Genomic DNA, 26,272 nt, shown 5'->3' with positions numbered 1-26,272 from the left:
CCCGTTGGCGATGGCACGTGGCTCTGGGCTGTCGTCGCTATCTGGAGGTGTGGCGCTGCGGCGTGCGTCCCCTGACGTTGCGTCATCCTCCTGGGACTGATTCTCCGCCCCTCCTTGGTTCTCACCCCGATGCGCCAGCTTCTTGGCCACCTACGGTATCCGCTGCTCTCTGCTTCCCCTGCGTGGCTGGCTTCGCTGTGGCTGCACTGTGGGCTACGTTAGCACCCTCCTGCCGGCTCTGGTGAGGCCCGGTTGTGCTGTAGCCGTGCAGCACTCTGGATGGCTGCGCTCTAGGTGTCTCTGCCACGCTCCATGTGGTGGCACGGCTGGTGGACTCGCTTGGCCCGGGTAGGTGCTGTTGATACCCCGGTGTGGGTTCTGGGTGCTCTTCAGGTGAGGCTGTCACCCTCACGACCTCGTCGCCATTATAAAGTTGTTGTTTTGCCAAGGATCTCTATCAATAAGGACAGCAGGCGTTTGTGCTTGGTAAGTATGCTTTACTTCTTACTTGCCAATTACTTCGTAAATATAACTTTCCCCGGGAGCGCCGGACTTAGCTTCTCCCTGCCTCGGAGTCCGCGCGCCAATCCAGAACATGGCCGCGTCCGGACTTCCGTTGACGTCATTACGTGGCGTGCGCGGCAACACTAGACCGCTACACCACAAAGGCTTTGTGGCTGTTGTTGAAAGCTTCCCTTTGTCAAGTTTTAACTGCGGAGAGTGTTTATGTTCACCGTAGAGCCACGAAATCGCTTGCACGGCGAACATGCGCTATGCAGACACAGTGTTTCATAACGTCCGCTGCAGATTGTAATACGCTCACTAACTCTTCTACAGTGGTGTACCGATCCAGGGCTTATATACCCCCTAGCCTTGAAAAGCTCAGTTGGACAAAACGCGTTTCGGCTGCCAGTGTGTTTTTTATATGAATCTTGGAAGAAAAGAATAAGAAAAAAAAGGAATATCTTAACAGACTCTTTGTGATTACTGCATTGGTTACCCCCTATTACCTCCTCGTCAGCCCTCCCCGTCCCAGTCCTAACTACATGAGCATAGCTCCTCCCACCAGAAACTCCCAAGCAACTTGAAACCCATCCCTTCCCTCCAGGCCACACCCATACCCTGAGGCATATAACCCAGTGACCTGACAATCAACAACCTGTTTGTTTTTTCTGCGGAGACTCGGGGGGTGGCGGCTTCCTGGGCTTGTTTTCAGGGGGCTTCCATGGCTGAAATCTGCAGGGCTGCTACCTGGAGTTCTCCGCACACCTTTATGTCCCATTATCGTTTGGTGGTTGGGGGGGGACTGATTCTGCTGGGTTTGGGGACGCTGTGTTGCGTTCTACTCCGGTGGTGTGACTTTCTGTGCTTTAAAAAAGTCTGTTTTTTGCTACTGAGTGAAGCCGATTATTGCTTTGGTATCTGCTCATGTAGTTGGGACTGGGACGGGGAGGGCTGACGAGGAGGTAATGACCGGTTACTCACCGGTAATATTCATTACTCCGAGTCGTAGCCCTCCCCGTCCCAGTCCAGGTTCCCATCCCTCCCTCCCTGTTTCGGCTTCTTGTGCTTGTTGGGTACAGGTTGTTGATTGGCAGGTCACTGGGTTATATGCCTCAGGGTATGGGTGTGGCCTGGAGGGAAGGGATGGGTTTCAAGTTGCTTGGGAGTTTCTGGTGGGAGGAGCTATGCTCATGTAGTTAGGACTGGGACGGGGAGGGCTACGACTCGGAGTAATGAATATTACCGGTGAGTAACCGGTCATTAATACAATATGGACCAAATGCTGTGTGCCTCAGCAAATGTGCATGTCACACAGTAGAATTATAACTGCTATTTAAACTGTGAAAGAGAAAGTGAACTTTCCAGCCCTTTGAACTGTTGTCCCAGAAATGCTCAGTCATGATGGCAGTGAGTTTATTTACTGCATTCTTCACTAAAGCTGTTTATTTAGAGTGACTTACATTCAACTGCTTATAATACGTTTTTTAACAAATGTATTGATGTACAGTGTTGTGTTGATTTTTTTCCACTATAGGATTCGCACTTATTTAACATATCTGTAACTTTCACATGAAAGAGCAAGAGATCAATCACTGAGGTTTTTTGGGGAAAGAGCTGTGATTTTACCATGTATTTATTATAAGGAATAAAATATTTTCTACCATGCCTGGTTATAGAGTATGGCAGAGGGAAATCCATCCAATACAACATAGTGCACCCACTCACCTGGAAGAACTGGATTGTCTTTTACTTTCGCCTTGTCAATGTTATGACAAGTGTAACTCCTTCACACACATTTGCAAAGAATCACAGTTGCAACAGGAATACAAAACTATTGCTTTGTACGCTCTGCAGAGAGGCCAATGATTGGATGAGCACAAAATCTGAACACCTTTTGTCCACTGACAGGCACAGTGAGAACCTTGCGCTGCCTTCAGCCTCTACTTCAGAAGGCTTAACTGTGGCCCTTGTAAGCACCCGGGGTGGGGACTCAGTTGAAAACATGCCCTGTACGAGAATATGCTACATGGAATAAAAATACAGAAACACAATATTCTGAAATTGCTAACATTTTAGGGAATGCAAGATTAAGTAAAACTGTGGAATATAAACAGGAATTTAGTAGCTGACATAGATAACTTCAATCTTTTTTCCGGTCATTATTCAGAAATCCATCAGTGTTTTTGCCATTACATTTTAGTATATTAAATATAGGGCCCTAGAAGGACCCCTTTCAAGGTCCATTTTTTTATGTACCGGGACCCGGGACCCGGCCCACTTAAGGCCCTGTGCGAGCATGCACATTCACTCGCAAAATGAAACACACTATCCCCTTTAGGTGAACTGAGCGACGTTGGTGGCTCAAAAAAAACACACGTTTACAGTAACTGAGGTGAAGGGATTATGTTTAAAACCACTTCCAAGAACAGCTTGGGTATGAGCGCACAAAAGAGTGATATAATCCAGAGCCTGGTACTTACAGCTCGCTGACTAGGGACATTCTAGGGGCTGTGTCGCACACGTTGGCGCTTTGCATAAACATACAACAGGTTGATGTGTGACCTTTGACGGGCTGCGTGTGTGAGGGGAATTTCCCACTGTGCTCGGTGCTCCCCGGTGCTCGCCCACTGAGGGGAGGACCACTCGCGTAGTTTTATTGGTTGCATAACAGCAAGTACCACAGACGCGGTGGCTTCTCCTCCAGAGCTCCGAGAGCTGAGAAGGCGAGCTGGGGCCGCCGAGAGGGACGAACCCAGAGAGGACCTGAGGGCACAGTCGTGATCGGAGCGTGTATACCAGCGGTATGTCTTTTTCCGTCCGCGGTGCTGCATGTCTCCGAAAACAGAGTAATGGTGTGAAGGCTCGTTGTCCTAAACATCGACGTTACGCTAGACGTGTTTGCTTCATGTGATTTGTAGCGCCAAGCTCGCCTCTTTGCTGACACGTCAAAGCACTGCATTACCAAGAATGACGAGTTAGCGAGTAGGGTTAGTTGAGGCAGTTTGTTTTGTGGTGAATGGTATTTGAAAAGTTATTAGCATGTTGGGTAAGGTAGGTGGGGTAGCCGGTGCTTCAAATGGGGCGGAACTGAGTACCTGCACTTTTTTTTGTTTTTTTAGAGGAAGAGTACTATTTTTCCATTTTAAGCACGGCCGGGGTAACTTGAGCCCTCTCCACCCCCCCACCCCTCCCCCCCATTCAGCGTTCAAGGCTTGTTTGATCAGAGCGCTTTCCGAACTCTTAATGTGCCTTGATAATACACGGAGGAAAAAGCTGCAGGCTGTCAGAAGGAGTGAAAGTGAAACTATCTCCAGAGTGAAGGTTGTTGCAGGCCATCACCAGAGGGCGCGATTTGCATAACTGCTGCTGCTAGTATGCATGTCCCAGTGAAATCCCGGGCAGGCACCTCTTTGAAGTGACAATACATTTTCTTGTGGGAAACTCCGCGTTGTCACCTGACAGCTTGCATCGTCGTCACTTCGTTAAATGTCAACGTGAGTCAAATGTTAATGTAAAAGTCCAGCTAGTTAAATACTGCTTTAGCAAGTTTAGAGACCAGTTTTTGGACCCACGGTGACGACTTAGTCACAGGTGCATTTTCTTAGCATATTGGTTTAGCGCCAGCCTGTTAATTTCTAAGCACTTCAGAACGCTCTGAAGCTACACACACATCAAATTCAGCTAGCATTTGGCAAAGCCAATAGGTATGACGTTGGTCTCCAGCCTTCTCACAATTTTTGTTTTGTTTTGTCATGGTTTTTGCAAAACTTTATTATTTGGGAATATGTTGCACCCTCACCAATCTAAAAAGACACATTGACTACAGACAGATCGATTTTTTTTTTGTCTAAAAAACCCACCCATTACCATAGTGCTCCCTGATACTGGAAGGAACCACTTTGTGTGTGGATATGTCCCTTGTGAAAGGGCAGCATGCTTTAACTGGCAGTGAAGCCATCCAATGGATGAAGTTGGCTGATACATTGCCCTGTAATGCATGTTGGCTAACACAGAACTAATCGGATTGCATTGACAGCAAGCCTCTTGCCTTTGAGAAAGAAAGAAGGAAAGGAAGAAAGAAAGAGAGACAGGAAGAGAGAAGGAAGAAAGAAGTAAAGAGATGGAATGGAAGAAAAAGAACAAGGGAGAAAGAAAGAGGGAAGGAAAGAGTGAAGGAAAGAAAGAATGAAAGAAGACAGGTAAATGAATAAAAAGAAAGAAGGAACAAGAGAGAGAATATATAATCTTTATTCGATCTTAACAAGTAGATCATAAAAGATAAATACATTACAAAAATTCTGTATATTAAAAGATAATATTCAAAAGATTTTCAAACATTAAAACATGTTGGAAAATACTGTAATTTGATACAATTGTATAAAGTGCTTCACTAACGGGCAATGTTGTGCTGGATTTGTTCAGATACTGTGGCAAGATACAATGAAACCCCAGGCATAGAGAGCAGTGGGGAACAAAGCTATGCCTATTGCAAAAATAAGTGTACACCACGGCCTGGTGAAGGTCCCAACAAGATTACGGTGGCTCAGGTCCCTACAAGGACCCTTTTTTTGGAAATTACAACACAACAGCAAGCAGTACAACGAATCGTAAGTGTTTCACAAACCAAATGTCTAAGTAGAGAAGAGCTCTTGGGGGCTTGCTTGATTTTTCCAACTCCTTGGCTGCGAGAGTCAGAAAATGCATGGCCTTGCATTGCAGTTGGCCTGGGACCCCTCCCAATAACTTGATTACAACCGGTCAACATGATCTTATTTGCAACAGTCTTAAGGGTGGATGTAGGAGTTCTTTCCTGAGTGATAGCAAGGCCTGAGAGATGCACAGCAAGTGCAGCAATGTTTCGCTGCTATGTCTGCATAGACGACACACCGTGGTTGGCCAGGACTGTTTCCATGGAGGGGCTAAGTCTTTCGATGAGATGGAAAAACGCCCAGCCTGGTTAGCATCAAGTCTTTCTTCTTAGACTCAGACAGGTATGGCTGAGGGCCCTATACTGTGTATGAGGGCAAGACCACACACCCATGCTCTTCGCTCACCAAAGTTACCTTGTCTGAGTTAAAGGATTACAACTTGGATGCTTTATTTGTTGCTGATTTAAAAACAGAATATTCCATTGTAGTGCACCAAGCTTCTTCTAATAAATGTTCTGCTATTGACTGTTGTAGTATAGGGTTATATATTGTTGTGAGCCTGTTTTTCTATTTCAAGGCTGCACTGGTAAGCCCAGGAGCTTTCATCTGCTGTCCTCATTCTCCAGTAGTATTTTATTAGGGCACCTTGTCTAGCCGGGCCCTGTTGATGTAGACCAAGCTCGAGCCTGATTTGAGCTTGTAGAATGTGTCATGGAATCACAAACTATTTTTTGAAAGAAGAAAAAGGAGAAAGAGCAGGAGGGAGAAAGAAAGAGAAGCAAAGAGAACTTAAGAGAGCAGGAAAGAGTGAAGGAAAGAAGGAATGAAAAAGACAAGAATCAAAGAACGCAATCGAATGAATAAAAGAGAATGAAAGAAGGGAAGAAAAAAATTAAAGAAAGAGAAAAAATAAAGAAGGCTAGAAAGAAGAAAATAAAGAAAAAGAGGAAAAGAAGGAAATAAATTAAGAATAATAGAAAGAAAAAAGGGAATAACATAATATAGAATACTTTCAAATGGACACAATCTGATCTGGTATGCTGTGAAATAGCATCAATCAGAAAAGTAAAACACTCCAATATGAACTTTTTTTCTAGAGTTCTATATAGCGAGAACTAGACCCAAAGACATCTTGTATCAGAGCGCTTTACACGAGCACCAGTTTTGTTACAGATGGACACATTCATTTTTGTTAGGCACGTTGAGATTAAGTGATTTGCCCAGAATCAGAGGATGTTGAGCGTTGTTGCTGAGACTCAAACCTGGTTCCCCAGCTTTGAAGTCAACCACTCTAGCCGTAAGGCTACATCCTAACTTACAACAGCATTGGCAGGAGATGGGATCTGATAAAGATAGAGGGGCACATTTACTAATATTTGGTGCAACGCAATGCAGCAAGACAACTTGCTTTCCTGAGTCCAATGGAGAGGGCAGCAATGCACCATATATACTAAGATATGGTGTATTCCTGCTCTCCCACTGTGCTGGCTCATTTGTGGCTGCCAAGGGCCAAAGCATGCACCCTTGTGCTGTGGTGCAAGGATGCCCGCGTTATAGCAAGGATTTTTTTTGTGCAGAAAAGGAAAACCTTCCTGCACAAAGACAATCCTCTGGGGCGTTTTCCTCTTTCTACGCATGCTGTAGAATGCAGCAGATGTAGGAAGAGGAAAAAGCAAGGAGAAATAAACATAATTCTCGTTGCACCTCCTCTGGGAAGGCATACCATTTGGACACTATATACTGGTATACTGGTGTTAGTAAATCTGGGAATGCACCAGAAAACCATGGGTGGGTACATGGGAACACCCCTCTTCCACCCATTGAATGGTTTGCTAGGGCAGAATAAGGCATGGCAGCAACTTGCGCTGCTTTGCGTCACTCTAGATTTACTATGCCTGGTAGAGTCATGCAATGTGGCTCCACCGGGCATTGTACATTTTACTTAAGGGCTTGTGTTGCCTTTGCGTATCACCTTGCAGAGCATCATGGCTCTTTAAATGGCAGTTAAAGGCTTGCATCACCCTGCATGGCACAAGGGCAACGCAAGACCTCAGTAAATCTGGGCCCAGATATTTATGTGACACAGACACAGATTAGAAGAGGGAAGGAGCACCTCCAAGATTTGGAGGGAGCAGGGAAGAGAGAAATAGGAGTCCCTCGGAGTAAAAGAGGATAGAGAGCTGAATTATTGGTCTGTGCTTATGATGATAAAGCTTCACATACTTAATTTTCAGACATTTCTTGTAGACAATATCAGTCGGATTTGTAGAGTCAGAACTCAAATGATTGCGATTTGGCAAGAGGAATGTGTCAGAGGGTTGAACACCTGGTCCGCACATCTGTCTGTAAGCCTCTGCCCGGCTGATCCTCAACATTCCCCGCCACAGCCACACCTCCTCCCACCTGAGAGACCTGCACTGGCTCCCCATCAACAAGAGGATCACCTTCAAGCTCCTCACCCACGCACACAAAGCTCTCCACAACACCGGACCAGCCTACCTGAACAACAGACTAAACTTCTACACCCCTGCCTGCCAGCTCTGCTCCGCTAGCCTCTCCCTCGCCGCCGCCCCGCGCATCCAACGAACAACCTCCGGCGGCAGATCCTTCTACTTTCTCGCCGCCAAGACCTGGAACGCCCTCCCCACCCATCTGCGGCACACCCAAGACCTGCTCACCTTCAGGAGGCTCCTCAAGACCTGGCTCTTCGAGCAGTAGCAGCACCCCCGCCCCCTCCCCCTAAGCGCCTTGAGACCCTCACGGGTAAGTAGTGCACTTTACAAGTTCTCTGATTGATTGATTTTTTTTTTTTTTTTTTTTTTTTTTTTTAAAAACCTTTATTTGAGCAAGCAGAAATGTACAAGGATGGGCCTACAACCACACGGGCCAGCCGCTAAAAAGGAGTAGACACATATCACATATGCCCGCAGAGGTAACCGTCAATCAACAATGCAATACTCCACATTATATACAGGACCAAAACAGGTTTTATATATATGAAGAACAAACATACAGAAAGGCGAGAGTGTATCACTGAAGGTCAGCCCAAGGGACGCAAGGGGGGGACAGCAGCGGAGGTGCAGTAGCAATATCCTAAGCACTAAGGAGTATGGAGTGGGGGGGGGGGAGGGGGGGCAGAGATCAGGAAGAAGAAGGGGGGAAGAGCCGGAGACACCAGCTCAGTCCCTATATGAAGATTCCGGGAACGCTAGCCTAAGGAGATAGGGTAATCTCGATAGTGTCCACAAGGGGAGGAGTACAAATGTCGCCACGGTATTCGTTCCATTGACCCCACACCTTCACCCATGCCCTGGGTCTACCCCTGGCCACATAGACAGTTTTCTCACGGAACATGGACCAATCCATATTATCCTCCCATTGCGAGAGGGCAGGGGGCCTGGAGGCCCCCCAGAGTTGCGCAATATCTCGCTTCGCAATCATATAGCCCAGGGTGGCCCATCTAGTCTGTGCCACCGAATAGTCCGTGGGCTCCCAAACATTCAAAAGACAGCGACGAGGTTCCGGTCGCAAGGATATCCCTGTCACCACAGTCATCAGATCAAGTACGGCCACCCAATAAGCAGCCACCATCGGGCACTCCCAAAGAATATGCAGGAAAGTAGCACGCACACCACATCCACGCTTACACAGTCCATCGGAGGAAAAGCCCATCACCATCAGTCGCGGTCCCGTCACGTACACCCGATGAAGGATCTTCAATTGGACCAGACGGAGTCGAGCCGGTATAGCCACCTCCTTCGGAGAGGAGAGGGCCGATTGCCAATCCTCATCATCAAGTTCCAACCCATCTCCCATCCACTGTTCCCGAAGTCGGGCCAATAAGTCAGTCCGATTGTTAATCAACTTTTTATAGATCAGGGAGATAGTGCTATCAGGAAGATGTTCGTCAAGGATACGGTCTTCAAGTGGGGAAGAGTCAGGCGGAATCTCACCAGGAGCAAACACCGAAACCAAAGCGTGCCTGACCTGTAAATAACGAAAGAATTCCCGACTACTCAGGCCGTAGTCAGCCTGGAGGGCCTGAAACGGGCGCACAGAACCCTTAGAGTATACATCCCCCACTTTAGAGATCCCAATCAAGTCCCAACGGTCAAAACCCTTGGAAGACCAAAGACCGCCCAGACGTTCTGAAGCATAAAGCGGCGTCGCCAACGTCAAGCGATCCTCCCAGCCCAGGCTCACATTCGCGGCACGCCACACCGTCAAAGCAGTCAAAGTAGGTCCCACAAGATGGCGCCCAGCGGAGCGAGAATAGAGCACTCTGTTAAAGTCACCTCCCGGAAGCTGAAGTTTATCCATCTCAAACGCCGGATTACGACCCGGCGAGAACATAGCGTGATTAATAGCGGACAGATGGGAAGCCCAGTAGTATCTCTTAATATCGGGGAGCGCCATGCCCCCATCGTACCACGGGATGGAAAGTTTCGCGAGAGCAATGCGCGGTCGCCCATCCCAAATAAGTTGCCTCTGGAGGCTCTCAATCTCCCGAAAATAGGTCTTGGGGATAGGATCATAATAATTCTGGAGAGCGTAGAGAAACCGCGGTAGTGACATCATCTTAAACAGGGCCGCCCGACCCAGTGGAGACAGGGGAAGTTTGCGCCAGCGGGCAACGTCCAAACGGAGCCTAAGCAACGGGGGAAGGAGATTACGATCAAAACGAAGGGACGGATCCAAGGTAACGAAAACCCCCAAGTATTTGAAACCATCCCGGACCACCTGAAGAGGAAGTCTACTCGGCAACGGAGGCAAGATACCAGATAAAACGTATACACAGGATTTAGACCAGTTGATGACGAGGCCTGAGTTAGCGCCAAAGGACGCAAGAACGTCAAATAAAACAGATAAAGACTTGCGAGGAGAAGTAAGATACAAGAGGATGTCGTCCGCATAAAGCGAGACGCGGTCTTCGAAGTCCGGGGCCCAACGAATACCTTTAAGGGACGGTTCCCAACGGAGCCAGGCCGCCAACGGTTCAAGAGCGAGCGCAAACAAAAGAGGGGACAAGGGGCAACCCTGACGGGTACCCCTGCCCAAGGAGAAGGGGGCCGACACTCTACCGTTCACTACAACTTGCGCCAGAGGTTCCGCGTACAACAACCTAACCCAGCTAATAAACTCGCACCCGAATCCAAATTTCTCAAGTGTTGCCCATAAATAGGGCCACTCCACAGTATCAAAGGCCATCGAGGCATCCAGGGACGCCAAAATGGCCGGTTCAGTCAAAAGCCCCGCCCTCGCCAGCGCGCCGTGAAGGCGACGTAAATTCAGAGCAGTGTTGCGATGCGGGATAAAGCCAGATTGATCCGGATGGACCAACTCCCCAAGAACCGAAAGGAGACGGGTCGCCAAAAGTTTAGCCAACACCTTAGGTTCAACATTTAATAGGGATATGGGCCTATACGAGGAACAGAGGTCACGCGGTCTACCCTCTTTGGGAATGACGACGATTGTCGCCAGACGCTGATCATAAGGAAGTATGTTCCGCTCACGAGATTCTAGAAACATGGCGCGGAGATACGGCGCCACCTTATCGGGGCGTAATTTGTACAACTCAATAGGCAAACCGTTCGGGCCCAGCGCTTTGCCCGAACGGAGCGATCGAACTGCATTGGCTATCTCATCATTCGTAAAAGGGGAGTCCAAAGCAATACGGTCCAAGTCGGTGACACAGGGCAAAGAGATATCACGCAGAAGAAGGCGGGAGTCAGCAACATCCCTCACAGACACAGGAGCATATACCACACGGAAATATTCCGCGAAACGATCAACAATGGCGGTCGGATCAATCACATTCTCACCACTCGCAGACTGAATCACGGGCACCACACGATTAACTCTTTCTTTCTTGTCCAACCACGCTAGGAGTTTGCCCGCCTTGTCACCCACATCGTACAATCTGCCCTGCTGTTCACGAAACATCACCTTTGCAGCGTCAGTGACCAGAGATTTATATGCAAACTGTTTTAGACCCAGGGCATGGAGTTTCTCAGGCGTGACACCAGATTCCAACTCGTCCTCCAAAGCAGAGATCTCCCCCTCAAGGTCCACCACCTCCTTCCTCCCTGCCCTCTTAGCTTCAACAATCAAGGAAAGGGCCTGACCACGAATCACAGTTTTAAAAGCTTCCCACAGGGATACAGCCGAAGAGACCGACCCCTCATTTTCCAGGAAATATGCATCCATGGACTTGAGCAAGAGGGTACGAGTCTCAGGGGAGGAAAGATACCAAGGGTTAATGGGAGCCACTCGGCCCGCCGCCTCTACCCCAACCTCAAAACGAAGCCAGAGCGGCGAGTGATCAGAAATACCCCTCGGCAAATGTAAAATCTCGCGAACCGCCGATGATTGGGCTGCGGGCATCAGGAAATAATCCAGCCGGGACAGACTGCCATGGGCCCCAGAATGGAAGGTGTATTGGAGCTGAGTAGGATGCAACAGTCGCCAGCAGTCCACAAGGCCAAAGGTATCTAAAAACCCACCCAACCACTGCTGAGCCTGCGGGGTATCTCTAGGGGGATGGCGATCGTGAAGGCCGGAAAGCACCGAATTAAAATCACCGGCAAGGAAGAGAGTGCTATCAGGGAGATCTAACAAAACACGGCCCAAGTCAGTAAAAGTAGAGGCCTGCAAACCCGGGGGAACATAAACATTGAAGAGAGATAGGGTGCGGCCTTCATATCTACCCACCAGGACAGTATATCTCCCACGGTCATCATGAATCACCTCATCGATAGCCAGGGGGAGGGAGGTTCGAACAAGAATACCCACACCCCTAGATCCGGAGGTGAACCCCGAGTGCGCCACAAGGCGGTAGCCCCATCTATTCATTGCATAACAAACATTACCAATCAAATGGGTTTCTTGCATGAAAACAATATCCGGTGACAAACGTCGTATACATTTTAAGACCACACTGCGCTTAATACGATCTCCCAGGCCATTAACGTTCCAGGAAAGAAATTTCAACCCTCTACCCCCCATCCCAACCGCCCGAGCCAAGACCCCTCGTCCATGAGCTAGACATCAGAAACAGCAGCAAACACAGGAGCAACTCGCCTTGAAAACAACACACAGAAAAGAAAAAACTTCCCAACCCCCCACCCCCAAACTGAAGAGAAACACCCCCCACCCTGCACCCCTGCAAAAAGCTAAAGAGCCACCCCAACCTGCAGTGTGCCTGTCGCCCAAGAACCCCTATTCTACACAAAGACCCCGGAGGAGGAAAGGTCTCCGTTCCATCCACCCCCCGACCTCAGCAAGAACAAAAATAACAAACGAAAGACAGAGTGATCACAATGTAGAGGGACGCCGGCCAACACCCCTGAGAATGTATTCAAAATCAGACATAAGAGCCGAACAGTTAGATCTCCACACCACCTTCGGCACCACCAGGGTGAGCGGCGGAGTCTGTCTCAGGAGGACGGTCAGGCAATGAGTCCAGCCAGTCATTAACAGCATCTGGCCGATCAAAGAAAAGGGTACGTTCATTGTATTCAACCCGGAGTCTAGTGGGAAAGAGCATGGCGTAACGTAGGCCCCGATCCCGGAGACGTTTCTTGGCACCACGAAACTCCATACGTTGTCTCTGAACCTGTTGGGAAAAGTCCGGGTAAAAGTTCACCGTAGCATTCTCAAAGGCCACCGGGCCCTTCACCCGCGAGGCCTGCAGGATAGCGTCCCGGTCTCTATAATGAAAAAGCTTCGCTACAATGGGTCTCGGCGGGGCTCCCGGCTTGACTTTGCCCCCTGGAACACGATGTGCACGTTCCACCGTGAAAAATTTTGTGAGACCAGAAGGGGCCAAATGATTCAAGACCAGATCCTCAACCAGGAGATCCACCGAGTGGGGTTCAGGGTTTTCCGGTACACCAACCAGGCGAACATTGCAGCGACGCGCCCTATTTTCAAAGTCCTCCAGGCGACGGGTCATGAAGTCGTTCCCCCGACGGAGATTTCCAATCTCTGTTTGGAGCTCCGAGACGTCATTCGTAAGGCTAGAGGATTTAATATCCAGTGATTGTACCCTCTCATTCGTCTTGCCGAGATCAGCACGAATCAGATTCACCTCAATAGCCACGGTGTCAAGTTTGTGGGCCAAGGCCTCGTACTGCAGGCCGATGGATTCCCTCACGCCCGAGATGGCGCCCATGATATCCTGTAGGGAGGGCTCCGCCGACTCTTCCAAAATTCGTTCGGACGCTATACTAGAACCAGGCAGGGCAGCTCCGGGGGACCCCTTAGAATGGGTATAACGGTCCATGACATTTGATTGAACTGGAGCTCCGCGCAGAGGTGTTTTTGTCTTGCGCGTCTCTCTGTCCCCTCTGCCCGCCATTTTGAAGATGCGTCACAGGACAAGCCACCAGGTTCGACGGGCCCGACCCAAAGTACAGGATCAAAAGTACAGAAAAAGGGGGCACAACTCGGGTAGAGGTCGCCAAGCCAGCAAATAGGTCACATGAAAGCCCAACAGCCGATCTGCCTCCAAGTCTCAGTCGCAACACGACATCCACGTCCGTGGCCCAAGTCGGAACGGAATCGAAACCGAAACTTAGGAAGGGGGGACCCACAAGGCCAGATCTCCTGCCGTTGTTGTTCAATTGCAGGACGGCTACAGTACCGCACCCCGTCCCGGGCGCACCTCAAGGGCGGAGCCCAAAAGTTCAGAGCACCATATCTCAGGAATACGAGATCCAAATCGATTTCTGAAAAGTGCCAGGGTAATCAGCCAAACGTCCCCTACACGAATTCTTGCAAGAAATCAGGATTCAGCCAGGATAAAATGTCGGGAGCGGCGAGGGTCCGGAGAGCGCTGTGCTCAAGCGGCCATCTCGGATGCCCGCCAAGCTCCTCCTCCTGATTGATTGATTTTTGGCTGGACAGCTTGGCATTTCATCACTCTGACTCTGGTGAAAGGAGTACCGTCAGGTAAAAAAATACTAATATTGTGTACCTAGTGGTGCTTTGTGGTGTAGGATGCATAGATAAATAAGAAACAAACTGTTTCTTTAGATTGTTCTCTTAAAAGGCTTATTTAACGGAATGTGCAGCCCCCCCCTCCACCACCACCCTTATGGGCAGCGTGGGGGTCAAAGCTGCCTTTGGCAGAACAAAATGATGTTTTTTCGAGATGAGGAGGAGGGGAATTTTTTTGGGTCTGTCTGACTCTTTCTCAGGAAATGGCTTACTTCTTGTCTGAGTGATTAAGAGCTAACTGTGTCATCTTGGATACGTCATAACCCTGGACTCCTAAAGCCATAGCTAAACAGCATAGCGTCATGTGACTAACTGAGTTGTCCTTGTATACTTCTCAGGCAGGCTGAAGTGACCAAAATTACAATTATTAAACAAATACATAAGTAAGTGTCCACGTGAAAATAAACATTACCACTATTTTTAGGGTATGGCTTGAGAGTGCTTTAGTTGTGCGGCAAGGTCCTGATGTTACTAACACATGCAACACATAATATAACTAAGCACTATACAAGATTGAGGGCCTTATCTATGAGCCCTTGTGAAACATTTACACAGCTATTGTGTCACTTTTTGTGCTGCTGCAGAGCGTAAATAATGCGCCAGTTTCAACAAAATGGGCGCATCTAGGCAAATGCGTCACTTCGTAAACCCCTGCGGTACATTATACCTGCGTCAGGTATAATGTATGCAGGGTGGGTGTTCCCCCGCAAGAAAGGGCCATAGGAGTGGCGCAGTGAAATCTATAAGATTTCATGGTGCCACTTCTAGGACGCCTATGTGTCAAAACCTTAGGCCTGCCTCATGACAGGCGTAAGGGTGACACAGGCCCTTTCACATGGGGCTTGCATTATGGGAAAGGACACACTGCTGGATTTGCGTCTGTTTTCAGCAACACCCCAGCAACCCTTGCGACATGATGTCCCGTACTGTAAATATGGCACATCCATAGTGTCGCAAGGAGGGAGCACTGAAAGATTGTGCATCACTGCTTTGTCGCAGCGATGCAGCACTTCTCATAAATAACACCCTGAATATTCCAGTTTGCTTTTAGATGACATTTGTGTGAATGTTTATATTTTTCCCCAATTGGAGCTTAGAGCAGTGATTGGTTAAGTAGTTCCTTTATTTATTTATTTTTGTTTATAGCATGATGTAGTCTTTATTATTTGTGTGTGTGCTGCTTTCACTTTTGGCAACACGACAACACGGTGTGCAATGAATAAAAGTACTTGGGCATCATGAGATTTGTGTTGCATTTGCAAACCATAGTACAGGCAATCGATCAGTACAGTGGAGCTTGCCTCAATGTGCTGTGCCTAAAGAGGCTCTTGGGCTATGTCCGTCCTGTCCTTTTATTTCATTGTTTTCTAGTACTTTCTGGTTTATTAGACTGCAAATGCATATATACAAGTATCAAATTGCAAGACTAAAAAAACAAAAACAAAACAAAAAAAATCACTGGTTTAGTTTAATGTTTCCTCTTGTGGCAGGCACTAGTTGACCAGTCACGTTGATTTTGACATTGATATACTGTTTGCTTATATCTGCACGTAAATTCACACAGCATTAGGTTAAGTTAGGGTTACCTATTGCTGACCCAACCCTCCATTCTCAAAAAGTTTAATACTTCAAAAAAGCGACAAAATAAAACCAAACAATTCAGGTTCCTGAGAATTTTGACCATAGTGTGTCGCCTTCTCCCACCTTGGGACCACTCTGACGTGGTTCAGGACTTACTGCATGGTTGGAACTGTGGGGAGGAGAGGTAATTGAAGGAAGCACAGCAGCGTGAAAGGGAATTAAACAATTCTCTTTTGAAGCAGGCATCTTAGGGAGACTCTTGTCTTCAGCTCTAGGTGTCTGCCATGTTCAAAAGTACATAGAACAGGCCCTGATTGTGTATGATAAAGGAGAGTGAGCAGAGATCTCCTTTATGGACCCTTAGAGTTGCTCAAAACACCCCTTTCTGCTCTCAGAACCTCACTGCTGACCCCCAGATATCTTCATCACATCTTCTAGCCTTTGAATCCCCACTGTGACCCTAGGAAACCATCAGTCCCTTGCCTGAGCCCTCAGAGCCCATTAGAAAACGTCCAATAGCTCTAGACACCTTTCCCGACCCCTCGTGGTGGCATCCTGCCAGCTTGCACTTAGATCCCCAGGCTACAGAGCCCCCAGTCACCTGCATTTAGCGTGCCACCAGGACAACTAATCTGCATCTCCTAGAATAGGATTCAACCATTGCTTCAATGAAAAGTCAAACTATAGTCCTCTCCTCCAAGCAAGCACACACAACACACATACACACACACACGCAATTGCATGCCATTTGTTACCAAAGAAAGTTAATTGCATAGCATAGATAATGTATATTCTGTGTAGTGCTACCTGTACCCTGCAAAGAGGTTACCACAGATGTTGAAGACATTCTTGTTTAACCTACAGACATCCTTGTGTAACCACGAGCTCCCACCAGAGAAATATTTCTGTGGATTATGCACCTACTGCAGACATTTGCATGTGATGTGTGTGGCGCTGAAAAGAGAGAACCCAGTTCTGAGTCCAGAACCTGTACCCATGTCCTTTTTCCTTACATCCTATTTTATCCTGCTCAACCCCGTCACCGGCATCAGTAATATGACTTTATTCCATCCATGGAATCGTTGGCTGCACCCTTCCTCGTGACATATTTAATTTCACCCAGGACAAAGGTTTGTGCTCTCACCTTTCATTGGTTAACCCTGCCAATATCACACAGTAGCTGAAAGTATAATGCTCAATCAACTTCTAAAAGCATCCACAGTACGTATTATCTGCTGTTCCCTTCTCCTCATAGGCGGAGTCCATATGGTGTTCCTTGGTAGCTTAACCAATCAGAGCATTGGCATGTGTTGCCTCCAGGTGGGCTCCATGTACAACTCTCTTTATGTCTTATCAGTGCCTCCAGTAGGGTGGTTCTCTGTCACCTCCAATTGTGCTCCATTGCTTGGGTGGAATGTATAAAATGGTCTTTGATGGCTTATTAGGGCATATATTAGGGTGGTACAGTTGTCACTTCTAGGTGGACTCCATGTACTACTCCCTTTTAGACTTAACAGTGTCTCAGTAAGATTGGTCCTTTGTCATACATTGGTGGACTCAATACTCGATCTAGCAGACTCAGCCTCGCCAGTGGACTCCTTAGGTGGCTTAACATTATCTCAGCAGAGTTGGTCCTGTCTCTCCTGGGTGGATTCTATGTAGCCCTCTGTGGTTTAACCGAGCCTCCAGCCAGGGTGGTCCCACTGGCTTGTGGGTGGACTCCCGAGGCGCTTTAACCATCTCTCATCATAGTTCTGTGTCTCCAGGGTGGCCTCCAAGTAGTCGTCTGTGGTTTAACAGTGCCACCAGGGGGGTTGCTCTTCACTGCCTCATGGGTGGACTCCCTAGCTTGTTTAATAGTATATCATCAGAGTTAGTCCTACCTCTCCTTGGTGGATATCATGTGGTCCTTCCTCCGTGGTTTAACAGTGCTTCTAGTGATTTGGTTCCCTCTGACTCGTAGACGGATACCCTAGGTGGTTGACAAGTATCTCATGTCCTGTCTCACCTTGGTGGACTTCATGCAGTCCTCCCTCTGTTTTTTAACAGTCCCTTCAATGAGTTGGATCTTTTGAAGTTGAGGGATCTACTCCATATAAACTATTTGATCTCACTGATGCACTTCACAGCACTTTCTCCGTCTGATATTGTTTACCGTAAAGTTTGTAACTTTACTGCATCAATTCTCACACTCTGCAGTACTCCATGCTTACGCACAACCACATTCAACAAACCATTCTTACACCATATCTTCAAATCACATATATCTCACCCAATATGTTCCACGAAGGCAAAACTCAACCATGACCCTATCAACCAATGGGCGCCCAAGAATTAATGCAGATCAGAGTTAATCAGAATCTCCCAGAATTTCAATCCCCCACCACCCGGCCACCCTCGGCTGGACGATGAGTGCTTGGGGTGATGGAAGGGGGAGCGGTGCACTCCACAGTTTAAAGACCACTGTCTGACAGCCTTAGTTTACATTTTTATTGTGACCTCATTACACTTGCTCCTGCGTAGATCCATGATTTGGTCACTCACCAAGCCCACAGTTCTCTCTTTACTGCATGGAGTTTCAGTTCTCCACTCACCAGCCTGGAGAGTTACTATTCCGTGGTCACGGGATGTGACTAATAGTATCCGTGGTCCCCCTTTGATCTTGGTGTTTTCCTTTCCTCTTCTGGACTACACACTCCAACACATCTGCCTCCCCACAGCCACCCTTTCTCTCCAAGCAGACATTCTTAGAAATGATCTCCTTCCTTCCTCGTGCATGAATGTCTATAGCGCCATTCTATCTAGGCAGCAAAGGAGCGCTATCCATTATGTGGGGCACTGGGAGACAGCAATACCATGTTATTGCACACATTGCTTTTCCTTTAGGCAAAGGGAGATTAAGTGATTTGCCCGAACAGTGAAGAATCCATTTTCAGATGTGTTTCAACCTACCTTGGGTCTCCCAAAAATTAATGCGAAATATCCAAGGCAGGTTGGAGATGGAGCTGAGAATTGTCCATATCAATATTTGTAACGGATATAACTTATGATTCTCATCTAGTGTTCATGTATCTGGCCTTCATGTATGGCGAAAGTAAAGGGTGAATTATATAATGCTTAGGTTTATAGATGTCGTGTACATATGGAGAGGTATTGCGTGATTGCAGTATGGTGGAAATATTTAGCGGACTGCGAATATGGCGGTGTTTATTGTGCTGCTGTAAGTATGTACCAGTTTTGCCAATCACTGCAAGGGTGAATTGTTCCAAATACGCTGTGTGTTTGAGCCTGAGTTCTGTGCCTTGCAACCCTTAAAGCAGTGGTAAATGGTACTGTCCGACCATTGGGGTACCATTTTGTAGAAAGCCAAGTCTTCAATAACTCCTAAATTCCAGAGTGATTTTGGTTGGTTCTCATTTATGACAGGAGATATTTCCAGTAGTTTGCTGCCTGTACGAAAATAGAATTTATTGAGAGGTGGCGAGTATTTGGGTGTGCCTTAGGGGCCTTGTGGCAGGAGCTGGGATGTATTTATGGTGGTTGTTAGTGGTGATAGAATTTTAGTCTAGCAGAAAGAAGAGTCTGCTAGTTGAACAAGTGGCACTAGGACACGAGTAGTGGTTCACGGATGGTGGCGGGGTGTTGTGACAGGAGGTGTGGCCCAGAGTTAGGAAGCAAGGTCTGGTTGAAGAATAGTGGGTCTACAGTCAGGAGGTGGGGTATGGTGGTAATAGAGTAGAGTGTTGGCAATGGTCTATGGAGAGGTGGCCACAGGGGTGGAGATGGGAAGTGTAGGCTGAATAGATAAGCACTACATTTTAGTACTGTATTAATGGCAGTATCACCAGTACACTACTGATATAAATTGTGCCATACTGGACAAAATAACTTTTCTCACAAGCTTTAGTTATTGGCATCTAAGTATTCACGCTAAGCTAACTAAATTTCCTACTGTTTTTATTTTTTCTCTTTCCATCCAGAAGTTACCTTTCTACAGAAATGAAAGAGTCATTTGTTACATTGTCTTTACAGGAAGCGCAAATCTCCCTAAACTCTAGGGAGTTTCCTGGTTAGCGTATAATCTCCCTAATGCTGTTTCAATCCGATGACGTTGTCTATGACGCATATGCTTTCCTCCAGTCAATATAAGCAAATGTAAAGAAAGAGGCGATGTTTTTTATTGTATTTATCACTTTTGCAGATACTGAAAGGTTATTGGCTCAACAAATTCTGCAAACAAACTAGTGAAAGCTCATAAACTAATTAGCGTCATACGTGAAAATTCGGTGTTTTTGATTCGCTGTTGCTAATTTAATGAAAATCAGGCCACTTATAAAGTCCCCCAGAAGAATGTACGTACGTGACTGCTGCTAAATGTCGGGAATGCGGGCTACCTATAAATTCTCACATTATGTTCGAAGCACTATTGAGGTTCCACCAAGCAGTGGTTGGAAACACGCAGGAATAATTTAAACAAGCTTTGGCAAAACCAAAAGGTCTCGCTTTAATGTGCTAATGTAGGCAAGCGTGCACACATGCTGTTTGCATGTATTGCATTTAGCATGTTAAAGTTCGATCTATCGGCTTAGAAGTGGCTGGAGAAAAATAGCATAAAAGGTTTATTTTCTGTGTAGAATGCATATAGGAGATAAAGAGTAGAAAGTGACCAATTGATGTAAATTAGTCCCTATGAGTCCCAATTGAAGCATTACCATACTAGCTAAAATCATGAGGTGAGAGAGAAATCTACCCCTGGGTGGGGCCAAACCCCACTCTATGTAAACTTTAAGGGATTTATGTACTGCAGGCAGCTGTGCTGTCAAGCCAGACCTGAACGTAGCATGCATTAAACTAACCTACCCTTGGAAACTGCTGACAAAGCTTTGAGGTTGGCAACAAGTTCAAAACAAACCCAAGCAGGGACATGACCTTGTAGACAACGCTTAGAGATCCAATGGAAAAATGATGACCATGTGTCCTATGGGAGATTGCTCAGCACCTTCCTCCTAATTGGGTGCATGGCCCTTTTTCATACTCGCTGGTCTTCAGGCTAGCAATCTGATGCTGTTGGTGGGGCTTTGGCTTTCTATAAAAGTTGGTGTAATTGGGTGGCACCATTCTTTCGATAGGGTACGAGAGTGACGTTTGGACTGCAACCTCTGATCATTTCGGTAGAGTTTGCTGTTGCATTTGCCCGCTCACGCCTCTCCTGTGCACTCCTTTTTAAACCGAGATGGCTCACCAGCACTATTAAGAACATACAACAGGCACTGCCCATGCGACAAGTACGTTGCAATCCAAGTTGCTGCCTTTTGGAAAGGAACAGATGTAGCCTTATTCATTGCACCCATATGTTGGGGCCAGAACCCAATCACAACTTCAGCGATTGGTAAGGTGAGTTCCGTATCCATATGGGCCTGGCCTATCCCCGTGGGCTGTGATCTGTAGGGAAAGACAAGAGCAGTCTTTAGCATAGCTGCATAATCTACATAGTGGCGGCTTTCAAATTCTTTCAGATGAGCTTGCAATATTGCATGGTATCCTTAATAAGGGTCCATTTTGGCTAAGCAATCTTGGCATTTATTACAGATGACTGTGACAAATGATGCTTGTGGCTACTGGTCCAAGAAGTTATAAAAGTCGAATTTTATATGATAAAATATATAATTATAATTATAACTCATTGGATCCTCTAAGCATGTAAGCATCTAATCTCCTTCAGGGCTGGACTGGGAACTCAAATCAGCCCTGACAGTTTTATCTGACCAGCCCATGGTGGAGCACTGCCTGGCTCCGGAGACTGGAAACGCTTGGTTGCTGCTTTTGTTACTGGGGGCCGATATTGCAGCCATGTTGCAAAACCAGCCCTAGTAACAAAACCAGCCCCCACTGCTGCAAAACTGCCCCCACCCTTCCAGCCTCCCGGGGAAATGCCCGATTCCCGGTATGGCCAGTCCAGTGCTGATCTTAATACAGTCGACTTTTTATGCATCTAGTTAGTGGTAATAAATAATTGCACTGCAGTTTAAACAAGGAAAATGGGGACTGGCTTTCCTTTCTTCTGAAACGTTTTTCTAAAATGAGAAGCACTCAGCAGAAAAGTGCTATTTATGGCAACGTTTAGCGTTTTTCCATGCTATAGATATGGATAGAATCTATCCATGTTCAAACACAGCAGTTTTTAAAAATCTGACTACAATGAAACATGCTAATATATTTCGGTAAAACCACTAACTGCCGTTTGGTGTGTTACATTTCGCAGTACAAGCTCCGCTTTTATTCCTCATATTTGAAATGAAAATGATAAAATGCAAAGGTATTAAGCAGTTTGTGGAGAAGGTGATGGGGTGACTATGTAAAATAGGCAATAAAATTCCCTCTAAGGCACATTTAGCCTCATGCGTGCTCATGACGAGCTGAGCTCGTCATGAGGCACGGCTGCGCTGTGCTCATGACGAGCTGAGCTCGTCACAACGGCCGCAACGCTCACACGCGGGGACAATTCGCCCGCTGTGCTGAACGTTCTGAGGAAACGGGTGTGGCCGTAACGAGCTCAGCTCGTCATGAGCACAGCGTCACCATGCTGAGTGACAAACTGAGCTCGTCACGAGCACCGGGTTGCTGTGTGTGAGGCCCCTCCTCCCAGCTCGGGAGTACCAGTGGGGTAGCCCAGTTGGTCCGGATAGTGGTTCTAGAAGGAATCCCATGGGTTCACCGTGGCGTAGAACAGGAGGGTGTCCCTGCAGTTGCGGGCCCGCGTCCGTGTTCTATCGCCCCAAGCAGGGAAGTCCATCACGGTGGTGATTGGTCTCCCCTGCGTTTTGGCTGGAAGGGGGTTGTGTTGGACTTTGGCCCTTAGGGCAGGTTCACCCCTAGACTTTTTGCGTTAAATGGTGACCTGGCAATGGTGATTTTTGGCATTCTGCGCACTTTCACTGTGTCCCAGTGGAAAGTGCGTGCGCACTCTGAGTGCATGTGCTGAGCTAAGCCTGCCCGCCCATAGGAATGCATGGGGAATGTATGTGTCCCTGGTAGTTCCTGATGCGTGATGTGTACAGGCTTGAGTCTGGTATGTGTGAACTCGTGAGAGTGAATGCTGCGAGATGGTGTATGCAGCATGTATGTGTCTAGTAGGGAAGCGCCATTTCTAGACATGGCTGTACGTGTGCTGTGAGGGTGCTGGCGTGTGATTGGCTGGAGCTGACTGGCATGCCAGGCTCCAGGAAGTCTGGATGGGTCTGCCCGGTGGTGAGTGGGAGATGAGCATGAGTGATGTGTGGGAGTAGTGTACCTGTGTCCTGGATGGGCTGGGTTTTCCCCACACACTGCTGGCTCCGCCCCCCTGTGGTGTGTCTAATGACCCAAGCCCTGCCAGTGAATAGAGAGGGTGGTTGAGGTAAACAGAGTACTCAAGAACCAGCTGCGACTGGTTCCGCCCCCACCCTGCACCTTCAGACAAAGGAAAATGGGGTATAAAAATGGGGCTGTGTCCCCACAGATGTTGTTCTCTTCCAGGATCCTGAGGGGGCTGTTGCTGCTGCTGGGCCAGAGGACCGCCACTTGGGGTGTCTCCCTGCCTGGAGACCCAGTGTGCTGACTCTGGGCCCAGCCTTGCCCCCCCCTGCCTTGCTGAAGGACTTTTTGTGGACCTTTATCTATTGCTAGCGCTGGTGAGTGCTTTCTGAGGTTCCTAGCACCTAGGAGCGCTTCGTTTTCCTTCTAGCGCCTAACAGCGCTTTATTCTGGCTGGAGCGATTGGGAGCGCTGTGTTAACTGCCTATAGCGCTTGGGAGCGCTTTGCCTACCCTAGCGAGTGCCACCTCGCTTATTTGTAGTTAATTTGTCGCCTGGCAGGTGCCCACCCTGCCAGGGACCTTGATGCCTGTTTTCGTTCTTGCCTCGAGGGTGCCGACCCCTCGGTAAATTCATCCCCCGCCTAGAAGTGCTGGAGACGGGCCGCCGCGCTGCCCGCGACGACCCGGAAGTGTTCCTGCCGGCCGGCCAATCAGGGAGTAGGCCGACCGGAAGTCCCGCCCCGCAGCCGCGACCTGGAAGTCAGGCAGGCCGGGGGCAGCTGCCTGCAGGGAGAGCCCCGAGGGAGAGACAGAGCCTGGACGTGTGCCCCGGGCGGAGCACGAAAGAGGAGTTCCCCGCCCGCCAGGAGTCAGAGGCAGAAAGTGCTGCAGCCTGCAGAGACCGGTGAGTGCCCGGGAGGGGGCGTCGGGGCGCATTTTCGGTGCCCGCCCCTCCCCCCTAGTAAAAGGCTTGTGGGGGCCTTACCTGTTGTGCTGAGCCTGCGAGGCTCAGGGCAGCAGTTGTTTTCAGAGCCCGAGAGGCTCGTGTGGGCATTACTTGGTTCACTGAGTCCCCAGGAGGGGGACTCCAACTACGCCCCCATTTTGTGTTCGGAGCCCGGAAAGGGGCTCCAGGCCTTGTGTGCAGAGCCCAGTGGGGCTCAGGGGGGCATTTGTTCTTCGAGCCCACGAGGCGCAACGAGGCTCCATCTTTTTGGGTTTGAGCCCTGAGATGCCCCTGAGTGCCCACATTGTGGTTCAGAGCCCAGAGAGGCTCAGAGGAGGCATTTGGTAGCGTGAAGAGCCCAGCGAGGCTCAAGGGGAAACAAGTGCTTTGTGCAGAGCCTGAGAGGCTCCAACGTTGTCCCCCCCAGCATCGCTTCCCAGCTGCCCAGCACTTTGTGGGCAGCTGCCACGTTTAGGCCCTGACATTGAGACACAGGGACTGCCACAGGTGGTGGCGAATGTGGATTTTGCGCTATTGTGTTGCTGTTCCTTGCACCTCTGATTGTACATTATGCTTCATGTGCTTTACCTTTACACCTCTGAATGAATGTCATGCATTGCATCATGTGTATGTTCTTACACCCCTACAGGTATTGTGATACATAGGTGGTTGTTTTCTCCCTAGTGCAGGTGGTGCTAGTGAGATCCTGGTTACCAGTAGTTACTGGTTGTGTGCTATTTTGTGCTACAGTGATTTTACATGCAAAAGTATTATTTCTGAAAGTGTTACTTCTGATTCCTGACAGTGGTCCAGGTGGCCCTGTCTTGTAAATATCCCTTGTAAATTCTGCCCGTGCCTCTGGCACATTGTAAAGTGTGTGTTTTATCTACTGTGTTTTGGTGTAATACAAAGGCTATTTTTTACATAACCTTGTGTGGAGTTTTCTTTGTGGTGGGCCTTTGGTTGTTGTTGCTGGGGTGCATGCGCAAATACTTAACTTACATCGCCTCCAAGTTTAGCCTTGCTGCTCGCGCCACGTTACCTAGAGGGTGAGCAGGGGTTATCTTGGCGTGTAACTCCCTTGCCCTGACTTGGGAGTGGTGGTCTCTGACTGACTTTGGCGAAAGCCCTGGCCAGCCAGGGATCCCATTTCCCACACACAGTATAAGCAGATGCACACCGTTTAATATGCTATCTATTACCATTGCCAACAATGGCAATAAATAGCATATTACTATCTATATATATGGTTTATGCAATGGCATGCTTTCATGTGTGCGTGTTTTAACAAAAGGTATTTCATGAAAACCAAGATGCAGGATTCAATTGGCAACATTTTTGCAGTGATGTAAAATTACATTGGATCGAAGTCATGACTGTTAGAGTTGTTTCCAAGTGTATTTTAATTGTTACATGCAATCTGTGAGGCAGTAAAAAGTGTTTTTCTGGCTCAGTGTTGCTATACTAAAGTAATAAACTCGAATTTGACCCTTGCACTTTAGGAATAAACGTGTGAATGTGCATTCATTAGTACAGGTGCACTAATTAACTCATGTAATTGGACCACATTTATGGATATAGATATACCATAGATTATAATATGTATATTATTAAATAAAGTAAAAAAAAATTGACATTTCTGAATCAAATTTACACTGTAAAAATATGAATCCCTCTGATTCCTTTACTTCTTTTTGCAGGAAAATGGTGACACCAGAATCTCTGTAGGGATCGAGGATCAGGGCTCAGCAATCTTCGGAGCCTCCCTCAACATACTACCATCGCGTCAACCTGTACCATTAACCTACACCTTATTCTCGACCAATCAAACAATGGAAAGTTCGTGTGACATCATGTCTGTGGTTTTGTTGTTGCTGGCATTGGTGACAGGCTGCATTGCAAAACCAGGATGCCAGGGGAAGGCTGATGTGACTTGTCCTGCAGGTAAGTAATGCTTTTGATCTACAAGACTATAGTGAGTTCGAAATGTTAGCCTCTGAGAGTTGCTAAAACAGGTCTCAGTCATAATACCCGTTTCAAAACACTCTATTTAACTGGTAACTGCAAGTTCAAAGGTCAGCGTCCTGGGTAGTCAACTAACCTTGTCAACTTTACTAGGCCGATTAGTTTAATTACACTGACGCGGGTAATGCAGAGAAGGCCTGTTGCTAGCAACAATAGACCATTTAGTTAGCAGTTTGCTCCATACAATCAGTCTGAAAAGTAACTTCCCATAAATGCATAGTCGGAAAAACTGAAATCTAAATTCATGTTTTGGTACCCTCTTTATTTGATGC

General features: G+C 47.7%; 1 protein-coding gene across 1 annotated transcript in view; it reads left to right on the top strand.

The window, feature by feature from the left end:
- The first annotated feature begins 3,082 nt into the window (after positions 1–3,082).
- Positions 3,083–26,272, top strand: part of TNFRSF9 (TNF receptor superfamily member 9) — an 82,789-nt gene continuing 59,599 nt past the window's right edge. The window contains exons 1-2 of the mRNA XM_078642865.1: positions 3,083–3,305; positions 25,676–25,919. Coding sequence (XP_078498991.1) covers positions 25,808–25,919 — 112 coding nt within the window. The 5' untranslated portion in view covers positions 3,083–3,305; positions 25,676–25,807. The remainder of the gene's footprint in view (positions 3,306–25,675; positions 25,920–26,272) is intronic.

This window comes from Lissotriton helveticus, chromosome 5_1 (genome assembly GCF_964261635.1).
Source record: "Lissotriton helveticus chromosome 5_1, aLisHel1.1, whole genome shotgun sequence".
In the NCBI taxonomy this organism is placed as follows: domain Eukaryota; kingdom Metazoa; phylum Chordata; class Amphibia; order Caudata; family Salamandridae; genus Lissotriton; species Lissotriton helveticus.
This window is presented reverse-complemented; position numbering and strand designations above follow the sequence as displayed.